At 37.2% G+C, this 23,602-nt stretch overlaps 2 protein-coding genes across 2 annotated transcripts; one reads left to right on the top strand and one right to left on the bottom strand.

Annotated features, from left to right (window-relative positions):
• Positions 1-1,626: 1,626 nt before the first annotated feature.
• Positions 1,627-16,431, bottom strand: trpm5 (transient receptor potential cation channel, subfamily M, member 5). Its single transcript, XM_079867953.1, has 26 exons — positions 16,331-16,431; positions 14,792-14,859; positions 14,560-14,710; positions 14,276-14,456; positions 14,027-14,193; positions 13,102-13,279; positions 12,944-13,008; positions 12,635-12,820; positions 12,449-12,545; positions 12,223-12,341; positions 11,794-12,132; positions 11,573-11,716; positions 11,078-11,201; positions 10,060-10,205; positions 9,867-9,979; positions 9,670-9,768; positions 9,315-9,576; positions 7,524-7,642; positions 7,311-7,443; positions 7,053-7,227; positions 5,967-6,135; positions 5,287-5,465; positions 4,960-5,092; positions 4,068-4,140; positions 2,418-2,508; positions 1,627-2,254 (listed from the first exon to the last, which is right to left on the bottom strand). Exons 1-26 carry the CDS (start codon positions 16,355-16,357, stop codon positions 2,142-2,144), a joined length of 3,651 nt encoding a protein of 1,216 aa, XP_079724079.1. The 5' UTR covers positions 16,358-16,431; the 3' UTR covers positions 1,627-2,141.
• Positions 16,432-18,666: 2,235 nt separating this feature from the next.
• cdkn1ca (cyclin dependent kinase inhibitor 1Ca) lies at positions 18,667-20,268 on the top strand. Its single transcript, XM_079867318.1, has 3 exons — positions 18,667-19,378; positions 19,504-19,591; positions 19,796-20,268. Coding segments are annotated over exons 1-3 (624 nt in total). The 5' UTR covers positions 18,667-18,843; the 3' UTR covers positions 19,797-20,268.
• Positions 20,269-23,602: the final 3,334 nt, after the last annotated feature.

Genomic DNA, 23,602 nt, shown 5'->3' with positions numbered 1-23,602 from the left:
CTCAAATCAACTCAACACTTTGTATCTTCTCATTTTAGGATGTGGCACAAAAGCAATGATACAGCAAAATAATATTAGAGAACTACAATACAATAAGAATAAAATAAGCTAGAGTTGTGGTGCAGTGGATTGTGCACATGCTGAGGATGTGCGAGGATCAATGATACCCAGGCTTGAGTCTGATCTGGGTCATGTCCTGGTCATGTTCTCCTTCTCTCATTTTCCTGTTGACACTCTACACAGAACCTGATTTCACCAAGTGCAACCTGGATCAACATCTTTGTTGATACTGGAACAAAATACCAATCAGATTTGAGGGACAAGTTTACAGTTTTTGTCAAGTTTAGGCTTACAACCAGGGTTTGGTGCTCCTACATCAGTGTCATTCATCTATACAATTTCCCTCTGATTTTAGGGATTACTGGATAAGACTAAATGTTCTGACAAAATATGTTGACCCAGGAATGCGCATAACTCGGAAAAATCAGGACGTGCGACACCGTATGAAATAAAGGCAACATTGAGCAGATCTTTTGTCTCACATTAATATATAATTATATTGTTGTGAGATATATACAGTTTCCCACTGAACGTTTCTTTCCCCCTTTATTCTCAACCAACCAACTATAAAGTATTACAAAAACAGTAAGAAATAATTTATGGTATTATAGATTTAGTCAAATATTTGGAACAGAAAACTTTGTTCCACATAGGAACAAAATAAATATAATACATACCGAGCCTGTCCATCACAGTGCAGAAACGAGTATGACATTAGCAGAGTATCTTTCGGCTTCACTACAAAATCTAGAGCAAGTCTTCTTAAAAAACACTGTGGGTTCACACAGAGTGAATGTGTGCTCTTAGTTCTGGTATACTGACTGAAAACAAGACTTTTCAAAAATCTTTGTTTTCCCTTGAGGCTAGCTCTGACTTCCCTTGCGCACACTGGGTAAATTTGCCTAGTCAACTGGTTACTGATTCATTAGCTATGAGAACGGTGTTGGTCATTCTTGATAATGAATAATCAGTGTTTTCCTGTGTGAAACAGTGTGATGTTTACACTCTCAAGGATGATAAGAATATCTATACACTACTGTTCAAAAGTTTGGGGTCAGCATGAATTAAAATAATAATAATAATAATACTTTTATTCAGCAAAGGTTGCATTAAGTTGATAAAAGTGAAGTCTATTTCAAGTAAATGCTTTTTTTTTCTTTTTTTTTTTTACTTTCTATTCATCAAAGAATCCTGAACAAAAAATGGTTTCCAAAAGATATTAGGCAGCCCAACTGTTTTCAAAATTGATAATAATAAGAACATGTTTCTTGGACAGCAAAGCAGCATATTATGATTTCTGAAGGATCATGTGACTCTAAAGACTGGAGTAATGATGCTGAAAATACAGCTTTGCCAACACAGAAAAATTACATTATATATTCAAATAAAATAAAAATATTACATTATTATAATATATTTATATTATATATTAATATATTTTATTATCACAAATATATTACATTATTATTAATATATTCAAATAGAAAACTTATTTTAAATTGTGATAATATTTCATATATTACTGTTTTTTTACTGCATTTTTGATCAAATAAAGGCAGCATTGGTGAGCATAAGAGACTTCTTTAAAAAACATTTAAAAAAATCTGAATGGTAGTGTATACATGTACATTTAGTCTATTGAAATGAGGTTGTCAAGACCTCACACTGTAGCATTCATACAATTCCTCATTATGGTAATTCAATTGAAAATGTTAATTTTACTGCAATAATTGTGCCAGGTGTTGATAGAAGACAAAGAAAAATCTAATATTATTCTCACTAGAAAGACAATTACACAGTTTCAATTACTTCAAGTGCATTTCCAAATTATACATTGAAAAAAAATATTGTTATATTTGTATAGTAAAAGTTATAATGATCATTATTATATAGTGCTGTATAGCTACAAAAGAGGCGTAGGTTTAATGTACAAGGAAATCACGGTAAAATCAAAGTATTAATCTGCACAGATTTTGTCTTTAATTTCGTTGCCTGGAGTCTCAATTACAATGACATACTATAACAACTGATATCCTATTTCTAGTTTAATAATTTAAAAAAAGCATAATAATATAGCCAGATCACTGATCAATGTAAGGCAGTTTCTTTTCGGCACCATATCCTGAAGGTCCTGATGGCTGCTGTCTCTTGGCTTCCTGTGGTTGTAGGTTTCTGGAGCTGATGGCAATGGACCCTGTGAAACACAGGTAGTGTAGTGTTACCTTGAGAGGACAAAGACTGTGAGACAATGAAAAGAAGACACTCAGACAGAGTAAGAGAAAGAACAAATAAGATCCAAAGATAAGGAAGAAGACACAATATGAGGAAGGGCAACATAATAATAAAGGAAGCCTCACGTGGGGCTATAGGCACGTCTCTGTCACACTTCAGAGTACTTTTGTGGAAACACTCCGCAATCCAAGACAACACCTCTCCACAATACCTCACCTACAGATACATGTACATGTTCAGTAAAGTCATTTGGCAACATGAACTTAAATGAGGAATCTCAACAGATATTAAAGTTGACATGAAACGGAAGTTGCGATAATCTTTTCTTCCCTATACGCTGATTTCACGCAGCCGCCATTTTGAAATCGAAAGTGAGGCTCCGGTGGGAAGAACCCCGGAAGTAAAGATAAACAACAATGCCTTGGACTACCAACCTGAGGCTGCTGCCGCGATTTACACTATTGGATGTTAATATCCAATATAGGATATGTACAGTGCTATGCATAAGTTTAGACACCCATGCTAAAGTTGACTAAAAAGAGGAATAAAAAATCATCTTTTGGAAATTGAACTTAATGCCTTAATTAAAAAAAATAGGAAAAATACAACCTTTAAGGACACCAATTTTCTTTGTGAATGAATAATGTATCGTAAATAAATAAATGTTCTTCCTTAAAATACAGGGTGCATAAGTTTGGACACCCCTATGTTAAATTCCCATAGAGGCAGGCAGATTTTTATTTTTAAAGGCCAGTTACTTCATGGATCCAGGATACTATGCATCCTGATAAAGTTCCCTTGGCCTTTGGAACTAAAATAGCCCCACATCATCACATAGCCTTCACCATACCTAGAGATTGGCATGGTTTTATTTCAGTTAGCCTAATAGCTGGTTTGATTTGCATTGAGAGATGATCTTATGGAAAGTACCCCATGCCAATCTCTAGGTATGGTGAAGGCTATGTGATGATGTGGGGCTATTTTAATTCCAAAGGCCAAGGGAACTTTATCAGGATGCATAGTATCCTGGATCCATGAAGTAACTGGCCTTTAAAAATAAAAATCTGCCTGCCTCTATGGGAATTTAACATAGGGGTGTCCAAACTTATGCACCCTGTATTTTAAGGAAGAACATTTATTTATTTACGATACATTATTCATTCACAAAGAAAATTGGTGTCCTTAAAGGTTGGATTTTTCCTAATTTTTTTAATTAAGGCATTAAGTTCAATTTCCAAAAGATGATTTTTTATTCCTCTTTTTAGTCAACTTTAGCATGGGTGTCTAAACTTATGCATAGCACTGTATATAGTTCATTCCGGATTCGTTTTTTACATTCTGAATTATATATATATATATAAAAAAATATTATTTATAAATGAATTTCACTGTATATAGTCTAAAGTATGAAAGAAATGTCTGTACAGTATTTAGAATTGACACAACATCATTGAACACAACAATACGCCATCGCATTCACGACTCTCCTGTGATTAAAGGCAACACTTCCGGTTTTCTACCCACCGGAGCCTCGCTTTCGATTTCAAAATAACGGCTGCGTGAAATCAGCGTATTGTGATGTATATCAGAGTGAAACAACTTCTCGAAAAAATAAAAGATCCATTGGCATCATCCACTGAATCACTGGATCTTTGTGGTAAAGATCACGAGGGTCATTTTATAATAAATACTGCAGTATTCCATTAAAATAAAACAAGATTTGTCAATTTTGATTTCATGGTGACTTTAAGTCAGCAGATACTCCTTCACTTCACCTCAGTTTCCACTGTTGCCATTCGCTTTTCTTGATCCTTGAAACCCCCAACCAACCTCAGCAAACTCTGTACCCTATAAAATGACACATGCAAAAAGTAGATTATAATAGTTATTCATACACTCCTTCATCATAGACTTACTTGTAGCAGAAATCTCAATATAAGATAATGTGTTAATGATACATTTTATGACTATAAAATACAGTCCATCACAATCTTTTTAAGGACACAAAACTCTGGACTTTTGTCTACTAAAGCAGGAAGAGCCTTTTCGCATTTGGCTCGTAAACTCTGGAATAGCCTTCCTGATGATGTTGTGTTTAAATCTAGATCATATACATCTCTTTAGCCAAGCATTCACCTAATGCTTCTCATAAACTTGAAATTGAAATAGTGCCAAATACACATGATTGTACTTTGCCTAAAATGCTATGAACTGCAGCTATGCTAATTCCTCTCCTTTTGCTTCCCTGTTTTTACCTCAGGTTTCTACCACAAATTGCGCCAGCTCCAGTTTGGATCCAACCTTCGCAATGTTTTCAGGTGACGCCGACAATTACGTCAGATTATGGCAACTTTGGATCGACGCGCAAAACTTTCAAATATTATACTATATACTATCCTTGCATCACAATCATTACAAGCGCAAGTAGTAATCGCTGCCTAACATGTTAATTTTGTTAGCTTAACTACTATATTTCTATATACTATATTATAGCTCTATATTACCGCCATATGAACATTACTTTGATACACTTATCTCTGGCTGGTAACAGAATACTTCCTAAATTGTAACACTGAAACGAAAAGCTTTGAAACAAAAAGTATTGTGGAAAGTGCTATACAAATCCAAATCCATCTCATATGTGTATAGCGTTTAAATGTGACTCACTTAGAGGAAGTGTATCTGAGTCTCTCTCCACTGCTCTCCCTATGCTCTCGTTCCAGTTTAGCCAAGTAGTTCTCCTTCTGCACCGTCTCCCATGTCATCAGCTTCTGGTCCAGGCCAGCTGGTAGTTCCCTCTCTGACCACAACAAGAATAGAGGAACAAACATTCAACCGCAGATTCTTTAAATTATCTTTGCTTTTCCTTTTCCACTGCTTTAATTGCACACTGTGCTCTTATTTAGACTGGAGTTTGATTGGTCATCAGAAGTATTATGAATTATCTAAATAATCTGTACAGGAAGTGCACAGTCAGTGTGACGACTTCCTTACCCAGCAGATCCTGGTTGTTTTCTGTCGTTTTGACGAGGCTGAGGAGAACTTGAGAGATGTGGCTGATGATGATGAAGGGTGGGGCTAGTGCCGGGCGGCTGTGGTATTCAACAATCAGGTTGTAGCGCTGAAACTTCCAGAAGATGTCTGCATTCTCCTGCACCACCTGGAAAGTGTAGCTGCGGAGAGGTGACATGTTTGGTTGCATTTCAAATAGCATTTTGTGACATTGTTTATGAGAAGAATTGTATTTTCACACACACACGCACACAAACACAAACACAAACACCCATCTTTACTGGAAAAGTTGGTTACACTTTATTTTGATGGTCCCCTTTAGACATTCTATTGATTATAAGTAATTTTTCACCTACATGTCAACTAACTCTCATTAGAATATTAGTAGACCGTTAGGTTAGGGTTAGGTGTTAGGGTTCGGGTTGCAAAGTTACTTTTAAAAGTACAAAATGTTAGCAGATATTAAGCAGACAGTCTACTTATACTCTAATGAGAGTTAGTTGACATGTAGGTGCAAAGTCATTTATAGTTATCAAAATGTGTAAAGTGGAACATCGAAATGTTACCAAAAGTGCAAATATTTTTTTAAATTGTATTTTACTTTTTCACAGTGAAGAATCTCCAAATAGAATCTCCCAGTTTTGTATTAGCTGAACTCTGACCTGAACATGGCAATAAGAAGGTTGAGCAGCAACACATTTGTGACCAGCAAATAGATGACGAGCAGCAGAATGACCAGCCAGTTGGCGTATAAGTTTGGGCAGGGTGGCAGAGTCCCTAAGATGATCTCCTGCACATCAGTAGTGCAGTTATCGTCTGACATCTTTGCCGCTGTAAAGATACATGGAGAAATATAGTCAAAAATAAGCTGCAATAGCTCCACCTAGAGGTCAAGTCTAATAACTACAAATTCATTTAGATGAAAGAACAAATGTTGACAGAAAGTATGTGACTAGACCCACTGAGCATGAAATTAACCATTGATTAAGTATTAAACACTATTAAATTGATATCTAGTCAATTTTGTTTCTGGTATTTACTTCAAACCAGTGTTGTTATTGTTAAAGGGATAGCTCCAAACCTGTATGAATTTCATTCTTCTGCTGAACACAAACGAATATATTTTGAAGAATATGGGTAACCAAACAGTTCATGGACCCCGTTGACTTCCATAGTATGGAGAAAAAAAAAAAAAAAAAAAAAATTATATATATATATATATATATATATATATATATATATATATATAAAATATCAAAATATCTTCTTTTGGGTTCAGCAGAAGAAATAAACTCATACAGGTTTGGAACAACTTGAGGGTGAGTAAATGATGACAGAATTTTCATTTTTGGGTGAACTATCCCTTTAACTAAAACTTTTAAATATATAAAAAATGTATATTATTTAAAAAATTATATATAAATATTAAATGAAAAAACTCAAACTTAAAAAGTTTAAAAATGTGAAATATTGCACTTGCAAGTAACTGCAATAAGTCTACAAGTGGAAGTACTAAAATTACTAAAACGTATAAGAAATATATTTTTAAAAATAACAAAAATGTCAAAATCACATAAACAATTACTACAATTTAAACAGAAATTTAAATGAAAACTGAAAATATACAAATAAAAGCCTATTAAAAATACTGATAAATACTATAATAGTTTATAAATAATAATAAAATAACACTGCTTACAAAAAATGTCTTTATCAATGCAAGAACATATAAAGAATATATAGTGTACCATCTATTTCCTCTAGAGGAATCTGTCCAAATATATGGAGATACGGGCGGTACAGTGCCCTGCGGAAGACCCAATCGATGCGCGGGTCGTTGGGGTGCAGAAGCGCCTGTGTCGTCACTCCATACGCTATCAGCCACACGGTCAGGAAGAAGAGGAAGAAAAACACGTCCTTGATCTGTAAAATCATTAAAAAAAAAACGCATGGGGTTAAACAGATGTTTGTTCTGTCTATAGTTTTTCATTTTAAATGATTTTTACCATTCTCTCCACAATGATGATTTTGGGCCCAAGTTGCTTATGAATAGCAAAAATGTGAATGAGTCTTAAGGTGAAAACCATGAAGTCCAAAGCAAGAACAGTTCGTCCAGCATCATAGGTGCTTGAGGCCATCCTTAAGACAAAAAGAATTTAAATTAAGCTCAATGCTACTCTTAATGCTGCTCACAAAACAGCACTATTTGATCAAAATACCTGCATGACAATCCCACCACGAAGAGACAGATGGCCACCATGTCACATTTGTTCCAGTTATCCTCCACATATAGCTTCATCTTCTTCAGAATACTCATGTCCTCATCCGTGAAGAAACTCTGTGCATCAGAGAGTGTCAAATATCATACAATGAATAGCAGCTTTGCACAATACAACTGTACTGTGTTGTACTCAAAACAGAAAGAAAAAAAGGTTGTGGACTTCAGGAGGTCCATCAACCCCTTAAAATCCTCCTTTAAGACCAATATAACATCAAAAAAAGGTCTCAGCAAATAATTTACTGATTGAAATGCAAAGTGTTTAGTCCTGATGAACCAGTTATGCACCTCTGTCACTGAATCTGTATCATCACACATGAAGAGGCCACACCTTTGCACATTAGGCACCCAGCAGAAAGAACCCATCATTGGCTGTCATTTACCTTTCCTCCAGGACTCAGACAATGAGTAAGAGTCTGGAAAATGGGTAGGTGAGATTACCAATGAGTGATTACATCCTGGTCACCACATCTTTTCAAATCTCTACCCTCAAATGATCATTTCAGATCCATCAAAACAAGAACAAAAACCGTATATTCCCCTCAGCCGCAGCTCTTATAAAGAACTTCCCAGAATTGGATATTCTCCTTAACCCTTCTCCCATTTTTGTCGGCACTGTTTGTTCAGCTGCTTGGGCACACTGGCCACTTCACTGCCAAACTGCATTTGTACCTGTTATTTCAGATAAACCCATACACTCCACCCTGTATGTGTTCATAGTTAGTATTGTATTGTGTATTGTATATATTGTGTGCATTTTCCTGTAATGTATTGTACTATATTATAAATGGCATATTGTATTGTACTGTTGAGTGAATGTTGAGTGAGTGTGATAAATGTGTTGTGGTCTGTTCAATCACATTTTATACTGTATTTTTAAGTCATAAGCTCAGACTGTTAGACTTTTGAAAGGCACTTCATAAATACAATTAATACATTTCTATATGAGGATTTAAAATACATATTATTAACAGTCATGTTGTCTGTAATCATAACATGCCATTGGCTAATTTATACCGGATATTATTATTAAAAATCTACATTTAAAGTACAGAAATTACAGTTCTGCACCTTGTTCGCTACTTCAGTTCAAATCAATTTTGAATTTATAAGTCATTCCTTATTCAAATCTTAATGGTGCACAACCCTGTAAGAGTAAATATGTGAAAAACTCTGCTAAACCTTGTGCTGTTCTATTACTATTATAGTATTTATCAATATTTTAAATGAGCTTTTATATTTAATCTTGATTTTACTTGAAGTTTTATTAATTTTGTTATTTAGTAGTAGTTTTAGAATATTCTGTTATGTCATTTAAAAAAAAAAAAAAAATATATATTTCTATTTGGATTTACTTTTTATTTCAGTTTTAGTTTAACTAATTTTAGTACATAAACTTATTTCAGTTAGTTGCCAAGGTACATTTTCTGAATTTAGTTTATGTTTTTCATAAAATATTTATATTATATTTTAGCTTTATTTTAAATGAAAGAAATCAATTTGAATAGTTTTAGTTAACAATAACAACACTGCTTTACATATTCTAAGGAATCATTATATTAGAATTCTAGAATTATGTTTCTGGTAATTTTGGATAAATCAACCTCTTCTATAAGCCGTATCAAAAGAGAACCATACAAGACTGCATAAACATACACACAAGCACAATATAAAAACAACACCACACACACACACACACGTTATATCATAGACCATAGACATTTAGTCCTACTTGTCGGATTTCTTCCAACACCAGGGTGAAGACCCAGAAGTAGAGGATGATCTCAGCTGCAGATGGGCCGTTCGGTGGTGGGGGCCGGAAGTCCAGGAGGAGCACGTAACTGAACAGAATGAGGAAGGCAAAGTACATGATGACATTCCCCATAAACACAGTGACCGGAGCACTCCAGAAACGATTCCACCGTCGCAGAACAACATGAATGAAGGTTGCACTGCAGGTCTGCACTGCAGGGTCACCGCCACCTTCAACGGCACTGAGGGAAAAAAAGATGAAAACAGAGTTCTTTAAAAGGATACTTAAGCTTTACTGTAGTTTGCATCTATTCCAGTATGAAACAGAGACTTACACTGGGTCCTCGTCTGTGAGCAACAAGGCTCGCTCTGTTTCCAAACTGTCCAGCTCGTCAAACGGCTCCCCATCACCTTTGCTCGCTTGTTCCGTTGCACTGTGACACATTCACATATTATATGCTCATAATGCTCAATGAATCAAAAAATCGGTTTAAACGCCATACATGGAATTAATAACAACAAATATCCCCACTTGAACTTGACGAGACTGGTCCAAATGAGGGGAGGGATGAAGAACGTGAGCACAAGTCTAGAGATGGCAGTGTCTGTCCTCATGGCTCCCCACCAGACTTTGGTCAGCAGGGCCTGTGCAAGACAATCCACGTAAAGTTGATCATAGGGATAAGGCTGGCATGAAAATGCAAGAATTAGGCCTAAGCTGTTACCTGGACACCATCATGAGCAAAAAAGCATTTGGCATCTGCAACAGTGGCGAGATTCAGGACGGTTGCTTTGCTCCAACAGCGTGTTTTTCTCACCAGGAGGGAATAGGCTCTGTCTTCACTGTTTGAATAACACTCACTGAAAAGATCTGTCAGAATAGTGCAGGTATCAGAACTGAGCATTCTGGTAGTTACACTTGATATAGGCTCTTCACACAGCTTAAAGAAATAGTTTACCCAGAAAAGAACATTTTTGTGTCATTTACTCAACCTAACGCTGTTCTTAATGTGCAATTAAACCTGCTGAAAAATCCAGCATAAACCAGCGTGAATTCCATGTTGGTCCAGGCTGGTTTAGTGCTGGTCTAACTAGTGGACCAGAATAGTCATGCTATTCTCTAGCACAACTGAGCTGGTGAAGCTTGTCCCAGCATGTCGAAAACACTTATGCTGGTGACCAGCAATACTGGATTTTTCAGCAGGAAAGGTTCACCCAAAAATGAACATTTTGTTAACATTTACTTTATTCACCCATATGCCATTCCTTTCTTTCTTCTGCCAAACATAAAATTAGACATTTTGAGAAATATCTCAACATTCTTCAATATATCATCTTTTGTATTATGGAGATAAAAGTAAGTAATACAGGCTTAGAACAACATGATGGTGAGTAAATGACCCAAAAATGAAGTCTTTCATCATTTATTCACCCTCATGTCATTCCAAACCTTAATGACCTTCTTTCTTCTGCAGAACGTAAAAGAAGGTATTTTGAAGAATGTTGGTAACCAAAAATTTTGGTTACCATTGCATGGACAAATGGTACATTTCCGCGACATTTCTCAAAATATCTTCTCTTATGTTCTGCAGAAGACAATAAGCCACGCAGGTTTGGAATGACATGAAGGTGAGTAAATGATGACAGAATTATCATTATTGGGTGAACTGACCCTTGAAATGTTTGACTGTTTGGGTTCTCCACTTGCAGTGAGTCTGTGGTTGGTATTTGTGTGATTCTCACCCATAGCAAACTGCTCATACTTGGCATTCTTCATACTGCGAGCAGACTCTGCTTCAGTAGCCCGATGGGCCATTTCCTTCATGATCTTACAGCCCACCAGAGCAGCTGCCACGGCCTCCGGGCCCTAAAACACACAAATGCCTATTAAAGACGAATGTAAAATAATGCATTGAATAAGTACTGTACATAAAGTAGAAATAAGCACAATTATTACTCTGCAAGAATGCAAAGACAAGAAGTGAATTCATTCAGTGTTGATTCCCAGCTTATCAGGACTTTTTTCATGCAAATTGACCCTTGTAAAGTTTGATCTGTAAACCCAACTGAGGTCAAGTGTGTTACTCGACTAGTAATCAATGGGACTTAGGTTATAGCTTCTGATAAGGTCTAAAGAACAAATTGTGAACATGCAAATTCAATTCAATTCACATGTATTCACAAATGGACTTAGTTCATGAAAATGAGCTTATCGCTCATATTGGTTTATTGACCCACCATGGCCCAGAAGTAGTTAGCCATTTCCTGCCTATTCTGCAGAATAGCCCAAATGAAGAGGTCTCTCCAAGGGTGCTCACAACGTCGGTCCATGTCTGGGAGGTTTTTCTGGCTGTGGAAAAGACGGCCTTTCCCCATCCTCTCCTGCAGCAGATACACATAATATAGCAGAATGGTAGCATGGTGTGTTATGTGTAAGTGCATGTTAAAGGCCCACTCACCGCTGGAAGTTTTTGGTAGAAACCCTTACAGGTGTCATCAAGAAAGTCTTTAAGGACTTTGGAGACCTCATGGAAGGTGAAACGAGGCCTGCGGTCACCTGGTTCAGTGTAGGGGTGTCCTGACATCCGTTTGCTGGCCAAATGAGCCTGTTTCTCCTGATGCTTTTTCAGGAGCAGAGTGTGAAGGAGGTTTTTCTCGGACACGGAGCAGTAGAGCTCCTGAAGACGGCCATAAGTTAGGAACTCGTTTATGTTCACACCGTTATCAACAAACAGACGCACAAAGTCAGGTTTGTCATTTATCATTGCCTCCATCATCACCTCCTCCAGGTCCTGCGCCTAAAAGAGAATAAAGAGATATTGTGTATAAGAATCCAAAACAAGTGTTGATCATTTAAAACGCACAAAACGATATTGTTTAATTCTTACACTCCATGCCACATCTCCACTGAAGATCTCACTCTTAGCAATGTCCACCCTGTTCCAGGCCACAGCCAGTTTCAACTCATCCAGGAAGTCCTGCGCTTCCTGACTCTGACTCTTACACGCTGAGAACAATTGACAAGAACAATTACAGACTCACCAACATCAATATACAGAAATAGAATTGCTCTTAGTTGTTTGCTTTAGTTAGAATAATATAATGGTTCCTCACCCTTAACCAGGGCTTTGAGAATTACTGTGTCCAGTTCGGAGTCCTGTTCTGGGTCATGCACTGTCAGCAGGTGACCGTAGTCCAATATTCTCTGGATCTAATAGACAAAATCTGAGACTTTACACTATATATAATCTAAAACAAAAAACCTATCTAACTATCATAAAAAAAAAAGTAGTCCATTACCAGTTTGACCCAGGAAGTGATTTCAGTGCTGTGTAGGCCCTTAGAGAAGGTGTTTGTCAACAGCTCTTGGACCATTTCAGCATCCCAGCATCCTCTGTCCATCAGGGTCACTAAAATATCAGCGACTCCTCCTGAGCCAGCTAAAATCAGCCAGGGTATTGAATTCTGAATATTCTTGTACATTTTCTGTAAGATGGGAATAAAAGTGGAAATTACCAACCTGGGAGAACAACACGCCACAATAAAACACTTATAATATACAGTATCAATTCATTAGATATGTTTTATTAATAAAATGTTAAGAGTGACCTGTAATATCCTTGGCTCTCCATGGACCAGAAGACACAAAACTGGGATTTCTATACTGCCTGTGCCTGTTAGAACAATGGATTCATTGGAATCTCAGAGCACGAGAAGATAGAAATCGGAGAGACGATTGGTTGAAAACAAACTGAGTCTTAACTCACCCCCATATCCTGTGCGCTGCAGAGAGATGTGTTTGAGCATCCTGACTCTCATCTCACCGGTGGCTCCAGGTCTCTGAGGGTCCTCGTCCACCAGGATCAAATGGGAATGATTGCAGTCCAGGGAATACACTGCACCGTGGGGAAGATCCTCATACGGGTATGTTGCTGGGTGATCAGGCTAAATAAAAAAATAAAGAATTTAGAAAAATTAAACAATGTTGTCTTATAAAAAGTTTTCATATAAAGTAAACATTAAAATCATTACTGAAGTTGTAGGCCAACCCGGAAGTTAGCATCACCCTGATTCCCTCAACAAAAAGCCAATAGGAATTTTAAGCAGAAAATAAGCCCTGTGACCAACAAATGTTTATGATTTTTCCACATTTTGTTCATCAAGATAATTCTCACAACTTTTGTGAATTATGAAGGCTACATAATTAAAAAGTTAAAGTTAAGCAATAAACACTAGAGTGACTTCAACGTCACCACCACAAAGGATCTGACATGATCTAATGGTTAGGGAGTCAGACTGGTAACCCGAAGGTTGTGGGTTTGATTCTCAATACAGGCAGGAAACAACACCTACATGTAACCCCACAATCGCTCCCGGGGCGCCACAGTAAAAATGTCTGCCCACTGCTCTGGGTGTGTGTGTTTACGGTTTGCAGTTTGTGTTTGTTCACTACTACTCATATAAAAAACCTATTGACTTCGGGACAATGGAACTAAGTGCAAAAATGCTAACTGATTTCCAAGTTTTATAGGACTCATTTCTGCAGCTCTCTATTGCATAATAAAAAGTCCACATGACTTTTCCATGCAACTAAATGATATGAGATAAATGAAAACATCAAAACGTTGGGGTAGTTCAGGTTGATTGGGCCAATGAACCTGCATTCACCCCAATCTCTTTAGAAGTCCCCACCTTTGCAGACAGCAGCAGATCTCTGTTCTGAATCATGTTCCAGGGAGCAATTCCAATGGCCACCACTCGCACCTTAGAGGAAGTGCTCGCTAGAGAGTGGTCTCTTACGGCCTGACCCAGGTTCTTGGTGATGCCAAAACGCAAACCACTGGTGAGGATCCACGCCCCTATGTAGGTCAAGGGTCAGAGATCTGTGACAATCAAAAAGAGATTATGATTTTTGTTTTTAATGAATAATAAATAATCCACCTGTGCTTTGTGCCGCCTTCACAAGGCCTTTCCTAAGTGTGTCCCTCAGCCAGGGCTTCAGCTGAGCCACTTCATCACCTCCCATTAGTGCCACCACCAGATGAGGAGGGGCCAGACCCCACTGCTTAGTCAAAATCTCATAGATTTCGGCTGGATCTGTGGAGCTGGTGACCCTGACAAACTGGACTGACAAATGAAGTCTGAATAATGTGCACAAGCTTAAACCCATCAAGAACAGTGATGATTTTGAGTAAAAACAAAATGATTTGTCTGTCCTTGTATACCTTGCCCTTGGTCCGACTGACACCGACAAAATCAATATCTCCCAAACGTCCGGCCGTCCAGTGGGTTTTATCGGATCTCTCATTGCTCTTCTCTCCAGCACGAACAACGGACTCTGTAAGTGGGTTGTAACAGCGACATCCCACTGGAGAACTGCAAATAGTGACAGAAAAGGTCAAGCATTTTGAACTGTGTTAAGTATTTATTGGTGATAAGTCGTGCCACCAGTCTCACCTGTGTTCTTTGGACTCACTCAACAGTTCCCCGCATTGCAGACACCTTCTGCCCTGCCGTAACACACCCTAGAAAGAATTAAAATGCATCTGTATTACAGACCATTCAGGTGCAGCAATAGGAGCGCTGCTCTGCTCAGTGAGGAACTTTATGTAAAGCAGAAGCCATCTTCATTTTCTTTTTTTACACACATGCAAACCTTCCCTGCCTCCAGGTAAAGGCCGAGCAACACATGAATTGGGAAACTGACCTGATTTTTACCAACCCGAGGTTAAGTAAGAGTCAGCGAGAAAGAAAGGTGAAGACAAAACAGAAAATTAAGACTTTACTGGTCAGACTGTATGGGATTTGAATATGGAAATGTGCATAATAAAACACCCTTGTATAATTGTTTACTGATAGCAGGCAAAATTGATCATCCACAGAGGTTCTCTATGCATTTGTCCTCTTGGACTTATTTGCATCCTAGTCAACAGTGATTCGAGGTCAGTTCTCCTCATGTGGTTGAAGAGGCACAGGCCGAAAGAGTCATAGTAAAAGCAGTCAGGAACTGAAATGCAATGCTATAAAAACATTTCAGGAGGTTATCAGCATGTGATTGATGTAATCAGATCTGATTCATGTCTTTTTTTTTTAATCAATTCGTTTTTTTATCCAAATGCCATCAGGTTCAGGTATAACTGCCACCTTGCCTGCTTAATGCCAGCCCTTTTTATTGTGAAACCTCCAATTTCCTAATGGTTGCCATTCATTTCATTGTTTTCAAACAAGAGACATTTCCATCTGGTTTGATCAGTAAACATGCAATTACTCAGTCAGCCAGCAGTCATTGAAAAGTAGTTTTAACAATAAATAAAAGGATTATGTTAAATTGATTCTTGGAGGAGGTCGCCAGGTGTTGATTACTGAAAAGTACCAATGACTTTTATGCAAACATGATTGATGTGTGTGGTTGTGTGGCGAGCTGCAGGAGCTGCCCATGATTTGACTAGGGAAAGGGATGGAGTGTATAAGAGAGGAAAAAAACATAGGAAAGACAGCACACAAACACAATTATTTGCATTAAAGGTGACACACAGAAATTACATTATATCCACCAGGAAACAAATCTTCTAAAAACTCGCAGTACAATGAATGGGACACTTTGTCAATTAATGATGTTATCATTATTTAATGTTTCCTACTAAATTGTCGCTTTATCTCTTAGATCTATAAGAAAATATATTTTCTTCAGAGTCCAATTCTTGTAGCCTACTTGAAAAAAGTCAATTCATTCAATTCACAAACTTAAACCAATGAAACCATTACCTTGAAATTTCAGAAACATATATGGCTGTGGAGGTATATGAATAATAATTTGACATGCTAAACTTAACAATCAAAATGACTGCCTTAAATAAAATATTTGCTATTTATTTGATTGCATCTTTTCAACTTTTACTATAAAAGTATTTTTGAGAAACTGTTTAGCAATGTATAAACTTCACAGAAATGACCAGCAATCTGACGCCAGGTTTTGCGCTGAAAGAATTCACTTACCAGAGGAGTATCCTGTTGCCCCAGCATGATATCTGGATGTTGGTTTCTCTCTTGGATCCTCTGAGCTTATTTTAGGCCACTACAGGCTTGGGCAGCTCTGGAGTGCCACCAGGAAGTGAATCAGGAGGTTTATTCTGACAAAACCACTCCCTAACCAACCGCTGCTACATTATGCTCAACCACTTGGGCTACCTGCCTTCCTCCGATCTCCACCATAAACATTCCAGCAGGAAAATATCTTCAAAATAAGTGATTCATTTCCATGCTTACTATTATTTTTTTCTCCTGTATTTACTAATTTGCTTTGGACTTTTGACATTTTTAACAGTTTGACAGCTTACAATGCCCTGGAGGTCTGGCTAAAATTAAACGTGGTGATTAAAACGATGTTGTTGGTAGATGTCATAAATCAGGCGAATGATATAGGCTACTATGAACTAACCCCTCTAAAAATCCTCAGAATAGGCCTATACAGTAGCCTAAATGGGAATACATTTGGAAAGTTTTGTGTACGTGCTACATAAGTGGAGATTTCTGACTCAGTATGAGGAAAAAAAATATTTTACATTGTATTATATGTGGCTTGTAATTGAAATCTACCGGTAGGCTACAGGTGCAAATGAACAAAGTGCAAATAGCCTACTTTCCCTAAATGTCTATTTTTGGATGTTTACTTTCTACTAGTCTGAAAGAAGTCGTGTTATGAAGGTGAAATAACTCAAAAACCCCGTGAATCAAAAAATGGCTTTGCCTGTTAATGTCTTACATTGCTTGTGAAAATGTACTTTGTCACCAACTGAAGGTCCAGTGTATCTGGCTCCAGTTTTATAACAGTTGCAGTTACTCGAATCAACCACTAGGTGTCAGCAACTCCAAGGAAAATTGAGCACGAAGATCAAGAAGACTGTCGAGGTCGTGTTCAAATCGGTTCAAATTTACAACGGGCTGTTGTTGTCTCATGAAGCTGGTCTGAAATCAGTTTCGTTCAGAGGTATAACGCCATACAAAACAGCCATCTGACTACTAGCAACTGCACTCAAAAACGCGAAGTTATTAGGTTTGATCAAATTATTTAAGAACATTTTTTTATCTGGAAAATCATATATGTAAAGTATCATATGTGGAATGTTATAGCCTACTTTACATATTAGGCTAAAGTATCAGATGTGGAATAAATAGTAGGCTAAATAAAACCTTACAGCTAATATGCAATGCTTGGGTTGCGATGACAGAAGACAACATTCACCCAGAACGAACGAGCGCTGGATGCAGCGATCGTTTTTATGTTGACTTTATCTTTGGAAACTTTACATACATTCTGGATAACGTATAATTTATGTAACACTTAATTAGCATGTTTTTGTTTGGGTGGTTGTAGTTGGCGTTGCGAGTTAACGTTAGGCCTTTTCGCCGGGGGGGTTAATATTTCTTGAATTTCGTTCAGATCAGAACAAGAGTGTACAGTAGCATAACCGTAAATAATCATACAACATATCACATAAATTTATACTAGTACATAATATAATGAATAATATATTGGGGGAATTTGGGGCGACTCTCGTTGTCCGTTTGCAGCAGCAGCCATCTTGCGGACGGCCCTGACGTCATCATCGCTCGAGTCACACACCTGGTTGGTTGGTTGAGTTTTTCGCGCCATTGGTGGACCCCGCCCAGAGGCGACAGAAATGCGCTAGGAATATTTTTGACTGGATTTAGATTCAATGTTTACATTTGTGCGCGTCATTTCGATTTCGATATTACATTCCGACATTAACACTCATTTAACAAATTATGACTAACGGCCCTAAGCCTTGAAACTGTGGCATTGGAAAACACCATTTTAAATATTTGTCGAGGTCGAACTATAAATGGAGCATTTATAGATGATTCCATTGAAGCAAAACTATAATTTGCATTGAAGTAGGCTAATTAATGTGTTTATACTGAGCCAGACATTTTTAATGAAGATAATAATGGCGACCTCAAACTAAACCCAGGGGGACCAATTATTCAGAATAGTCTAATGTTTATAATAATAAATATTAATTTCATATCATAATACAATTTATATTGTTGTAATATTTATGTTTTTGTTAATATGTTATGGTTTTTATTATTATTATTGTATAGGCCTATTATAAATAATATAGAGAGACTATGATTTTTTTTATTTTTTTTATTTAGGCCTATTAAATAAAAATATAATTCATAAATTACACATTGGTAGAAATTACTCCGGTTTTTTTTTTTTTTTTTTTTTTTCCTTCTTTTTTTTCTGAAACAATTCATTTCATGGCCTTTATGCATGGGCCATAATTTTCGGATTGTGGTTTTCTAAACATTGCTGATACTACTGGTGGGGGGTTTATTACACAGGGCGTGGTGTCCGTCTAGCCAATCGGAGGCCTTTGCTCGTACAAACGCTGGCCTTTAACCACCGGCACAGATATAAACAGACTACAAACAACACGAGCTAAACAAGCGTCAGCTCGCGGCATTGACTTTCAGGCATCATGGCAAACGTGGACGTATCAAGCAATCTGGAGCGTCATGTTGCACGGAGAACCTTTCCTCTTCTCGCCCGCACAAAGGTCTGCCGTAACCTTTTCGGACCCGTAGATCACGAGGAGCTGCACTGTGAAATGAAACGCAAACTCCAGGAGATCTCCGAGCGAGACCAGACCCGGTGGAATTTTAACTTTGAGACCAACTCGCCTTTGCCTGGAGATTACGAGTGGGAGGCGATTTCAGAGGACGCTATGCCATTTTTCTACAAGGATAAAGTGCAAAATAAGAGAGCTCGCGCCGCGGCGTCTGTTAACGCAACAGGAGACGCGTCCAGCGCTGCTGACTGTGGGTTACACGGGATTTCCAGGAGTCCGGTAGTTCAAGAATCCGCGGACGTCCCAAGTCGACCCAGCGAGCTTAACCAGGAGAACCTCTCTGGTGCACTCAACTCAAAACCAGCTCGCGCTTCAGTCCTCAGAAACAGGCGAAAGAGGTCACTCATCCCAGAGGCCCCCAGAAACGGCACGCCGCAAATTACAGGTAAATGCATTGAAACGATATACATAAAAAATAACGGACAACTTAAGTGTCTCGATTTTTTTTTTTTTTTAAATGTGATCTTCAGCGAAACATGTCTAACGACACATAACATTGATTTCCACCAGACTTCTTCCCGAAAAGAAAAAGGACCCTGGAGTCCAAGCAGGACGAACCCACCAGCATTGAAGTCACGCCACGCAAAACAATAAGATGGTACGTATCCACTATAACTGTCTATATCATTGCATTAGTATTATGATTATAACAATTATTATTAGACTACTGATTGCTTTAAACGTGTAAGTGATTGGCGACTTATTCGGTTTAATTCACCTCCATTTAAATGTCTGTCGCCAGTGTACAGCTGCTGTTTGCCGTGGAACAAATGTTAATTTTGTCGTTTTCTTTGCTTTACAGATGTTTGCACTCCATGCATCAGTCCACCTGTGTTTATCTGCAGAGCGGATGAAAGAAAACAAGGGGACGAGAGACATTCACACTCTCTCTCTCTCTCTCTGAACATATGTAGCAATACAGAGACTTTGTTGCAGTGTTACAATGTCTAAACGGTGCAATTTTATGTTTCTTTTGTTTCCACATGTGTAGCGGGCTAGGCCACACTGCTCTAAATAGACTAGAGCAATACTTTGTTTTTTTATTTTTTTTAAATATACTAACTTATTTTATTTATGTTCACAATAGTCGGCTATTCTATTATTTACAGTTATTGTTATTGTTTTTAATTATTTCGGCCATATTTTAAGTTGTTTTATTTAAGTTTTGTATGCAGCATCATGCAAAGAATGTTTCTGAGCCGTGTTTGTTCAAATATATTCTGTAGCTCACGTTGTACCTTTGAATCAAAGTGTAAATTAAATTATATTTTTGCTAACCTGGTCGTATTCACGTGTGTTCTTGTTAAAGTCACATAGGTGATTTCATTATTGTGTGGATCATGGGATGTGGGTAAACGGCAGAAGAAAAAAAAAAATAATAATTTGCCCTATACGCTTTTGAGGCGTCAACATTTTGCCTGTGACAAAAAGAGTAGAGTTTGGCCTCTAAACAGGAGGGACTCAGCTGTTCCGCCCTCAGTGTTTGTGGGGAGGGATATGCGGGCAGCTGCGTGCTATAGGGAGGATTTAAATGCCATTTTCTTTCCATAATGAAGGAGGCAGGTGCCCTTGGAACCCCGCTTTGTCCACATAAGACCTTCATTTTCAGCACCCTCTCAGCTATCCCGCTAATGAAACACTTACCAAGACTCGAACAAAATGGGCTCCTTCTATTTACACGCCAACCACCTGCCTCCCCTCCCCTCCCCCCACCTACACACACTATCCGTGAATAGCATTTACTATAGATACCACCACACGCCAGATCTTTATAATGTCATCGAGTTAGGGGAAAAGCTAATGGAAAAAAACGAGAACAAAAACTGTATAGATAAAATATATTGAAATGTAATTGTGAGCAAAATAGGTAGGCTAAAACTGTATTATAGTTCAAACTGGAATAGGCTGCATCCAGTTGGATTTTTGGATATTTTTTTTGAAAATGTAACTTTCGTTCAATTTTACCAGGTTATAATTTCTACTTAAACGAATAGCTCTTTAATTAGGCTACATGTCTATATTCTAAATGACGAATAACAGCAATAGGCTATCAAATGTCAAATAAAATAATAGCTAACACTTTATTTGTGTGTCCTTGTTTCAAGTTACATGTAGTTAGTAATTAGCCTATAAATGGTGTAGGCTATAATTGCATGCAACTAACCCTAAACCAAACCCTATTCCTAACCTATAAATAGACATGCAGTTAAATATTATTACTTAGTACTTAAATGTATAATTACACTGTAACAAGGACACCTTAAAAAAATTGGGTGGGTTACACTTTATTTTAAGGTGTCATTGTTGCAGTGTAATTATAAATGTAAGTACTGAGTAATATTAAGCAACTATGTACTTAGGGTTAGGGTAGAATTAGGATTTGGTTGAGGGTTAGTTGCATGTAATTATTGCATGTAATTTACTGTTATTACTACGGTAAGTACATGTAACATATGCAACAAGGACACTGTAAAATAAAGTGTTACCAAAAAGAGTTACAAAAAAAAAATAGTATGAACAGGTACGTTTGTATTTAAAAATCTTTGAAACGGAAGGGACCGATAATTGGATAAAGCTGGAAGAAAGTATTCGAGTTAATGAATGAGTTTATTTGGATTATATTTGGAGTGTACACTTTTACAACTTTGGGCCTTTAACAACTCACATTTTGTCAGAAAAATAAAAATAAAATGCATATCAACGTTTTTTTTTTTTTTTTTTTTACAGATAGGCTACTCAGATTTCCCCCCTTTCATTTCTGTCGTTCACGTTTGGGCTAGGTGAAGAGTGCCAGTGTTTCGCTAGATATAGCCTTTCTCTAAAGAAGTTTCCCTTTTCCATGACCATCTGGCACCAAAAAAGGCGAAATGGAACAAAGGCAGCTAAAGGCGTAAGGCGAAGCGAGTGCCATCGCATTCACCTGCAAATGAGGCTTTGTGCTCTCACAGAAGCGCTCGGTGCTCACAAATCCTGTTTGCTTTTGTTTCTAGTCCGTATCTAGTCGTGTGCAAGAAAACAGAGATAGCCTACTCCAGTGTGTAATGACAGCGACAGACCATCATTCAAACGAAGAAACGAACAACGTCGTTTGGAGACAATTGCATAAAGATTGTTCGGCAACACTTTAAATAAATATGTAAACATGCAATGTGCATGTAAACTTAATTAACAACACGAATAGGCTAATAATAATAATTAACAATTAGCCTTAACTATTACAAGCAGGCCAAAATAGGCCTACATAAGGTAGTCTGATAAATTTGTAGTCCCTAACTCCGGAGATGTAATATGAACACATAGATTTAGCATAAAAGTATAAGCATATTAGGCTATAAAAATAATAAGCAATTGCGATCAAATTCTTCTGATTACCTGAACGAATTTGTATCTTTCGCGTGTTAAAATATTATATACCTTTGAGAAAGCTGCACGGCATGGCTACAGTCTCTAAAACATCTATGAAATTGGCTTACAACCTTGTTTCATAATTATTAATGAAAAACGTGGATTTTAATAAACGAAATTATGTGACTTGTAATGTGAGGAATCCCCCGGGGTTTAACTGAACCTCATTATTTGAGCTTTTACACTAAAATCATTATGTCCAGATTGACAGGGTTTCCAATATGTTCCGTTATAGCTCAGCTGGGTTTCCTGACCAGATGGATTACCTCCTCAGGCTCATGGGACCTCGACTTTTATCAGCAAATCCCACAGAGACGCATTCATTCAGCCCATGCAGTCTGTACATCATTAAATGAAGTTAAGAGTTCAATTCGAATCCTTTTATTCGGACTAAAACATTTAAATCATGCTCGTTTATTTGACTAAAAAAACACAACAGGAAATACTGTGAGTCTGAATACAAAATACACGGCAAAAGTAGCCCCACTCTTAAAAATCAAGGTTGACATCATGGTTCCATGAAGAACCTTTAACATCCATGGAACCTTTCCATTCCATAAAAGGCTCTTTAATAGTGGAAAAGGTTCTTTAGATTATTAAAATGTGGAACTGTTCACAGGTTCTTTGGGGAACCCAAAATGTGTCATCATTGCGAAACCCCCCTTTTAGAACTTAGTTTTAAGAGTAAACTACTAAATATAATCAAGTAATTAAAATAAATAATTAAAATAGCCTAGTGTAAATACTATGACAATGATGATTTAGATTGTTTTTTGTTTTTACCCAAAAACTACACAGTAAAACATTACTTTCATGATTTGTTATCACAACATTTTTTTTTTTTTTTTTTTTGTCAGATCAACTTAGATAATTCATGTGGTACCAGATAAAATAATATTTTGAGTTTCTGTTGATTAAACCAATCTCCTTCATTGTATTAACTCAAATTTAAAATTTCAATGAACTCAAAATTGTAAGGCAACCGGGTTAGGCTAGCTTACTTTTTCAAGTTAAACCAACAAATATTTTTTACAGTGTGCACTGATTTTTTTTTTTCTTCAATTTTAATTAATGAAATAAAAACAAAGTGATACAAAAAGAAAGTCAAACTTAACAATTCATGTTCCCCACTTAATTGCAGTTCGTTTATTTATACAACAGGAACATCGCTTTCTCAACATTGCTACCCTTTTTGACACAAACA

This window comes from Squalius cephalus (genome assembly GCF_949319135.1).
Source record: "Squalius cephalus genome assembly, chromosome: 3".
NCBI lineage: Eukaryota > Metazoa > Chordata > Actinopteri > Cypriniformes > Leuciscidae > Squalius > Squalius cephalus.
This window is presented reverse-complemented; position numbering and strand designations above follow the sequence as displayed.

What these genes read in the sequence shown, in the direction of transcription:
- trpm5 (XM_079867953.1), bottom strand. Translation starts at nt 16,357, where the DNA reads ATGCTGGGGCAACAGGATACTCCTCTG. An exon ending in ACCAGTCTCGTCAAGTTCAA is followed by an intron (nt 9,769 to 9,866) that starts GTGGGGATATTT and finishes AATGTGTCACAG; the next exon opens with TGCAACGGAACAAGCGAGCA. An exon ending in CTTCTTATTGCCATGTTCAG is followed by an intron (nt 5,466 to 5,966) that starts GTCAGAGTTCAG and finishes ACCTCTCCGCAG; the next exon opens with CTACACTTTCCAGGTGGTGC.
- cdkn1ca (XM_079867318.1), top strand. Translation starts at nt 18,844, where the DNA reads ATGGCAAACGTGGACGTATCAAGCAATCTGGAGCGTCATGTTGCACGG. An exon ending in CGGCACGCCGCAAATTACAG is followed by an intron (nt 19,379 to 19,503) that starts GTAAATGCATTG and finishes GATTTCCACCAG; the next exon opens with ACTTCTTCCCGAAAAGAAAA.